At 44.6% G+C, this 7652-nt stretch overlaps 1 protein-coding gene across 1 annotated transcript; it reads left to right on the forward strand.

The window, feature by feature from the left end:
- Nucleotides 1–805: 805 nt before the first annotated feature.
- On the forward strand, nucleotides 806–1375 carry RB195_010639 (uncharacterized protein; the record flags this gene model as incomplete). Its single annotated transcript, XM_064191739.1, has 1 exon — nucleotides 806–1375. One exon carries the CDS (start codon nucleotides 806–808, stop codon nucleotides 1373–1375), a length of 570 nt encoding a protein of 189 aa, XP_064049322.1.
- Nucleotides 1376–7652: the final 6277 nt, after the last annotated feature.

Below are 7652 nucleotides of genomic sequence, written 5' to 3' on the forward strand. Positions count from 1 at the left end.
ACACTGCAAAGGCTATCGCTGCGATTTATAGAATCTAAGATCTTTGCGCACTCTTACAGAAAAGAATGAAAGTTGCTTAGCACTACTCAGACAGGAGTACGGGATGCTCAGTGGGCGACTTTTGCACAGTCGGAATTCGGAATTTTAGAGGCTCAAAAACGCTGGGACCTTTGAAATATCGTAATCGGAAGTCGGAATTTCGCTCATACCTGCCGTACACCCAACACCGAGCGGGTCACAAGCGGTTCGTCCACTGATGAAAAACAGGCTTGCCCATTAGCACTTCCGAATGATGGCCAATCCTCAACCAGTTATCAATTTAGCTCTTTATTCCTCTAAAACTACTCTTCACTTTCTTTGAGAAGGAAAGCTACAAATCATATTCAACGCTAAGTCATTAACAAGGAAGAAAAAAGCAAAAAAAGTGAAGGAAGCAATTAAGAAAGAGCTGGAAGCGTGTAGTCAAATTATGACTTTCTTATTGTTCCCCAATGTTTGGGACCGTGTATTTGAGTCCCATTGTTGTCCGGTCACAGTGATTCTGCTTTTTGGTTAACGTAATCAAACATTGGTACTGCTTGATGGGGCTTGCCAGGTAGCATGCACGATGCTCAACGAATTTAACGAAGCAGGGAAGAGAATAGGACTACGAATAAACAGAAAGAAGACAGAGTTCATGAAGAACGCCCACTGCAAGGACGGAGGAGTACAACTTGAAGGCTCCCAAATCGTGGAAACTCCGTCATACGTATACCGTTCGGACGTTCTATGAACATGGAAAACGACTCGAAGGAATAACTGAAGAATGAGAGCAGCATGGGCAGCATTCGCAGCCGTCAGGAAAGCTACGGCCCAACTGACGGACCATGATCTTCGTGCCCATCTGTTCGACTCGACAGTCCTTCCATCACTCTGTTACGCAGCGGAGACGTGGGCAGACACTGCGGCCACGTCTAGGAAGCTACTTACTACCCACAGAACCCTCGAGAGATGTCTCCTGAAGTTTAACCGGCGCACACAACACCTTGCCGGTCTTCGTAGCTCCGACTTAAGAGGAATGTCTCGTCTTCGCGACCCAGCGGAATATGTATCGAAAGCAAAACATAGATGGGCCGGTCACATCATGAGAAGAATCGACGATAGATGGACTAAAAGAACGCTAGAGTGCATTCCAAAGGACGCTAAACGCCCCCGAGGGAGACCGCCAACGAGATGGGGTGACGTGTTCGCTGCATGGATGGACCAGCTGAGAGCTCAGCTGGATACGGCTCAAGGACCTCGTCAACGTCACACACGAAGCTTGAGAACATCTTGGATGACAATGGCGAGGGAACGAAACGAGTGGAAGAGATGCTGGGGCCCGCACGTCCAGTGAAGGCGGGCCATCTAAGTATCTAAGTAAGTAAGTAAGTAATCAAGCATTTGAACTTGCACCTCAGACACGTACAATCTGCAGAACGTGGCACAGTGGCGATAGCGCAACGCCGGGAGATTTCGTTACCGCAAGGCTAAGCATTCTCTTTCTTTGGGCTATAGCGTAAAACCAGACCTGTATGGAAGGACCTACCACTTGCAGTAAAAGTTTAAGAAAGCAATAAAATTGAGTCAAAAAAATCAAGAAATTAAAGGCGCAGGAAGGTGGTGTTGTCTAACCCACCGCAAAACTCGCCATCATCTCATGGTTACAATGCACAGCAAATGTAGAACAGCGGCAGCCGATTAGACCCATCCTGTGTGCACAGACGGATCTCCATGGTCAGGGGGAATCAGCGACACCATAAATTTACGTACACCAGTCTATTTTCGAACGCTCCGAAAGCACCGTGAGTCGCCAGCAAATCTACAGCGGTATGGGATCACGCATGCAGGAAGAATCATTGACGCGACCATTCGAAGGTCAAATTCTCAACAAAACGAAGAGTGCAGTGTGCAGTGGGTGCACATATTTACATTTGGGTATAGATCTGTAAGAAACTCTTTGATACATGCTTTTCTACAAACTGTATTCAGTAGGATTTAAAGGAAACCCTCTTCTTTCGGTTAAGAAATGTTGGTTCATTTTTGCATCCGCAGACAAAAGATACGCTTATAACTTTGTATTTGCCGCCCGCAGTACTACTTATTCCAACTAAAGGAATTGTGTGGGAAGAAATCGGCCCTAAAAACTACAACGAGGTTGTTAAAACAACTGGGCGCCAAGGGCGAATACGTTTGAAAGGGAGTGAAGGAATTCGAGGAGGACTCATGCTCTACTACGGCACCATAGCTGAAGTTCACCAGTCCTCACGTCACTGCCGTTGCTGTCGCTAAAGTGATCCTGTCACTTTAGAGGCAAGCGAAACATCTCAACTAAATGCGGAAGCTGAAGCGCCATCGGCCCCGTAACGACAGGCATATATCTCTCTGTTAGCGAAAAGCCACAGAGAGGGTCGCAGGTTTCGGACCTTTTTGAAAACATGAGGAATGGAAAGTTGGTGGAGACAATAATGAAAATGGCAAAGATCGTCGACGAGCAATATGTATCGACGCACGGATACCTGACCAGCTCGAACATGCCATCGGAATCCCTTGGCAACACTTTTCTCCCACAGATTCCAGGAACAAAAACAAGGAACACAAGGATTTGATTGTTGTGTGTTTTGTACAACCACAGGGTTTTCGAGCGCACTATCCTATACCGGCTTGTGGAAAATCGGATAGAAACGAACAAGCTGGCTTCCTTCTTGGCTGATCTATGATGTACTAGGTATTCATCTTTATGAAAATGATCGATGGTGTTCGAAATGGATACAGTTAGGTTTCCTAAATTTTTGAAGCCAATTCCGACTCTCCTCATCAAAACCATCAATTCGACACGCTTTGCATCGATGAGGGAAAAATGTGTTCGCCATTTAACGAAGTAAATTTGAAAAAAACTACCGAATGCAATTCACCGCTGGAGGTGGAAACTTAGATAAGGCAAGGGGCTGTCTGGAGAACGTAGAACCTTCAGTTCACTTTCACCGTGAATGACGATGATGATGGGAAGAACAGTCGATCAGTGCCTTGCTGATGTTTTCTTAGCACCATCAAAATGAATGTTGACCGACCTCCAGTACGCCGGCGATATCCTTGTATTAAGCAGTACGAAACTTCAACATGTTGCCAACGTTGTGCCAGCCAGCTACAGCTTACAGAGTACACTTCTCTCAGACAAACATAGGCAGACCAGAATCTCCTTGAGACCTCCAACGGGAATCATGGTGGACCAGCAACTGATCGCATTCGTGTATGACTTCTGTTACCCGAGCTGTATGCTTATAACAACTATAGCTATAGAGCTAGATGCACAGTAAAGGTTCGCGAAGGCTTGCTCAGCGTTTATCTTTGCGAGCCAGTAGTTGTGACCGACTTCCATTCGAGCTTGGAGTCTACCTGTCTGCAACTCGCCCACTATGACGTACAAGTAAAGACCAAAGCAGCACTAGAAGTGGTGGCAGCGAAGTTCCAAGGAAGCTCCTTGGATGATTGCTTGACGCATTTTAGCTGAGAGTATATCACAATGGAAGTCCTCACTTCTCCAGCCACATTATGGGGAGACCTGCAGGTTGCTGTCTTCTACCACAAAATGTTTTTCATATCCAAATTGGAAAAAACCTTGTGGCCGAAAACGGAGATTCTAGAGGACCTGTAGACAATCGGCCTCCGTAAGCATTTCAGAGGAGGCGTCAACTGTAGCACGATATAAATCTGCGAAGAATGAATTGACGTGAGCGGTCTTTTCCTGCACAACCAATAAGATTGGGTAGAAATATGTTGAAGGACAGCTCTTCTCAGTTAAAATGTGGGCAACTGTGCAGACGATAACGCGCGAATAAATTACGTTAAAGTAACAAGCGAAAAAAGACATAGGTTAAGGAAAACAACATTGAAAAAGTCAAGTCTAAGCGCGTGAGCGAGCCCTTTCTTTTCAGAGACCAACACGACACGACATATTGGTATGCATAATTTCTTTCCTGCTGAAACTAGCAGCTACGACGGCGCAATATCATTCCCAAACATGTCCGTGCTGACTTGAGCTGCACGCAATGCGATTAAGATCCTTACTTTTAGTCAGTATTTTGCTGATATCGTCGTCTTCACAGGTTGAATGGATAACCTTAAAAACGACCCGACAAGCACTTCCTCCTTCCCACCGGCAACGTTCTAGCCTCGCAAGTTGAATGTCTGTTTTAAATACAGTGCAGGTTATTCTTTCTCGTGGTTCATTTTTGGGTCATTGACTCCTTTTTGACTTTCAAAACCTTTAGGTCTTGCAATACGAAAGTGAACCCCAAAATAACTATCTTATCTTTGAATTCGGTCTTGTTATTACACCGTATACTATTGCTGCCTAACGTCATGAAGTCGCGTGATTTCTTGGCAATCTGTAGCTCCTTATTTCTGAATACACGACTGTGCGGTTATCCCTACACTGTACCAATAAAGCACCACCGCTGCCGTGTTACTTGGCCACTATCCTGGGCAGCTGTGAAGAAGTGTAAACAATAAGTCACAATCCATCTGAGATGCGCCTACTTCAATTCATGATCATTCGAGGTTAATGAACGCGACGCAACCCATATGAGCAGTGCTTCGGCCAATCGATCTATCATTTGAGCGTATTTTATCCTTCCGGATAAGGTCGGTACCAATCTATCGACCACGGAGGAATGAAAGGCTTAGTTAGCTTTAGTGCGGTTTTGAACCATGACCATGATCATCGCAAGCGAACCTCTCATCAATTGAACTACACCCGTCCTAGTGTGGATGAATCCTCACACAAATTCACCGTTCGGAGAAATTCTATTTAGTTGGGATCTCTCCACCAGTAGGCAGAAGATGGAACACACAACACAACGCTACACTCACAAATTTTGAAATTTGAGACATATGGAACAGTGAGGCCATTAATCGCACGACAACCTCGAAATTACGTGCAACAAAATGGCTTACACCCTCTCACAATATCAGGGAACTTTGCTCGGAGTTTTCCTCCTGAAGAAATATCCTACTCATTTATCAAGCCATATGTCGTCGTTTTGTAAGGACGCGCAAATCTTTTTGTCCGAAGTTCCTTTGCAAGTGGGTGCTAAAGAAACAATCTTTACACTTGCACATGCGAAGAAATGAAAAGTGGATTCCATCACCTGTTTTCTCGTTGGATAATTTCACCACTGGTCCACCCAGTCTAATGGATCCAAAGAGTCTCATCGGGTGAATTGAGAGCTTTCTATTCTTCAGAGCTCCTCCTTCTAGATCTGTACATGTTGCGCAGTGCTCCCTCTGCTATTCTTGAAAACTGCCTCTCGAAAGGCTTGTTATTCCAACATGCCTCTGTAAGGGGGACGTGTACGTGAGGAGAAATTGAGAAGAACGCATTCGAACGCTAGTTCTCATGACTGGGCATTTCCACGAATGTCTGTATTGTACTTTTCGCATGGAACGACAGAGCTTCCGTCTCTTCGGCGGCAACATTGACATGAGAAGTAGTCAAATAATTCATAGGGAGTGGACCGAAGGAGCAGTCTCTCGGGAAACGCCATAAAGTCGAGTATTTGTGTGAGAGGCACCACTCCACCCATAGAGCTCCGTTACAACGATTTTTTCGCTCGTTACTATCTTTCATTTGGTTCCATGGAAACTCACTCACAACTAATCCCAATCTGCAAGGGCTGCCAAGGTGGCTGGTCAAAAGAGGTGCGGCCTCAGAAAAGTCAATAAATAACATCAAAAATGAATTCAAGTGGTGAAACACTTCATAATGTTAGGGAACTTTCGGTTTAGAAAATGAAAATAAATTTTCCATTGGTATGCACTGAAAGAAAAAGTGTTTTCCACCTTAAAGGGCAAAATCACATGAATCAAACAAAAATGTAAGGACCACACAAAATGTACACATATTTCGAAGTGTTGCATAGAACCCGGATCATACATAATTACTTTAAAATTCCAATTATTACAATTCCAACAATTATCACATTAGTAATTATTTTTCAAAACATTAGAAACCAGGAAAATAAATTAAAGGACCTACTTAGCAAGTGCTTCAGAAGTATGTGTAGGTCGCAATAATGAGAAAAGTGTTTTTGCTAAGGATTAGGAGTCCGGACATTGTCCCTTTCTTCGTTATGTCGCATCCTTGTTAGATGAAAATCTAGGAAGGTAATCCACAAAACACGCATGAAGAGACCGGAATATTTAGATGAATCTCTCAAGTTTCTCACAGGCACAGACTGAATTTCCTCACTCCAAATTGGGCCCTCCTTATTACAACATTAGTGATAACGAAAATGCCATGAAAACAATATGACTGGCTCTTTGGATCTCGAGGCTAGCACCCTTGTCAGCAAGTTAACTGACAAATCCTGACCATAGTAGGGATGAAAGGCTTCGCTTGCACTAGGGCGATTTCGAACCATCGACCGTGCGGCTACAGCGGACGTATAGCCGACTGAGCCACACACGCCTTTAGGTACGTATTACACTTTGGTAAATACAGAAATTGAAAAATTCACAACTCTGGAGTAAATGAGCACCAAAAGGTACTAGGTATTCGGAGGGTGGTTGGAGAGAGCATGTTATGTGAGAAAATTAGAACTTCTCAGGCACTGATGCAAAATTCATATACTACAAGAAAAGTAATAAACGAAAAATTACTAAATCCACACAACTGTTTTAAAGGCATCACCCTACGAATAGGAGGTGGTACGGATTTCATGTGGAGTATTTGTATACGGGATCGTAGATTATGGAGAAGGGGGTTGTTCCGTCCATTTCTTCCTAATTGCCGTAAAAAACGGCGCGGAAGATACGGCTTCGAGCATTCCGGCGCGTTTTTTTCTACAACGCGTTCGATTGGAGCGCGGCAGCCTTGTGCACGCGCCGCATCTTCTGGGCCGTTTCTTACGGCGGTTAGGAAGAAATGGACAGAATCACCTCCCTCTCCGTAATCAACGATCCCATATACGAATACTCCACCTGAAATCCGTGCCACCTCAGATTTGAGGGGTGATGCCTTCAAATGAGTAATACCATACTATCCAACAACGGTTTAGTCCGTCACATGTATGTCCGCCCATTGTGGGCATAGTCGGATTGCTGCTCCGAAACGAGGAAAAAAAAACAGAAGAGAAGTGAGGTAGGCTCAGCACTGTCAGATTAGTGTGCGGTCGCCGGAAGTAAGTGCGTTGTCTTTGGATTCCGTAGAGACAGAAAGCATGGAAAGATGATTGGGGAAAGTGACATTGATATTCTGCTGTCAGAAGGTTGTTTCACTGAAGTAGCAGTTGTGTTAGAGGCAAAAAGTGAGACCTAAAGATTGACGTATGCGGGACACATTTACTCGGGATTAGCATATGGGTACTAAAAAGTGGGAACCATGGGGGTAGGAACAATCACATGTCATACAAATAGATTGTGAACCGGTCAGGTGCCTGAGGTAAGACCTGTTCGATGGTTGTGACGGTTTCGTCCGAAGGGTCGCGATTTTGTGGTCCTAAATCTTTGCCTCCCTGCATCTCCTTCGCCGCACCTAACCTTCCTTCTTTCCTGTTTTTCAGACCCTGTTCTTAGGAAAAGTAAACCGAAATGCGCACAGGTGGTTAAATAGTAGCCAGTTGTTTACTTGATCA

This window comes from Necator americanus, chromosome III (genome assembly GCF_031761385.1).
Source record: "Necator americanus strain Aroian chromosome III, whole genome shotgun sequence".
NCBI classification, from domain to species: domain Eukaryota; kingdom Metazoa; phylum Nematoda; class Chromadorea; order Rhabditida; family Ancylostomatidae; genus Necator; species Necator americanus.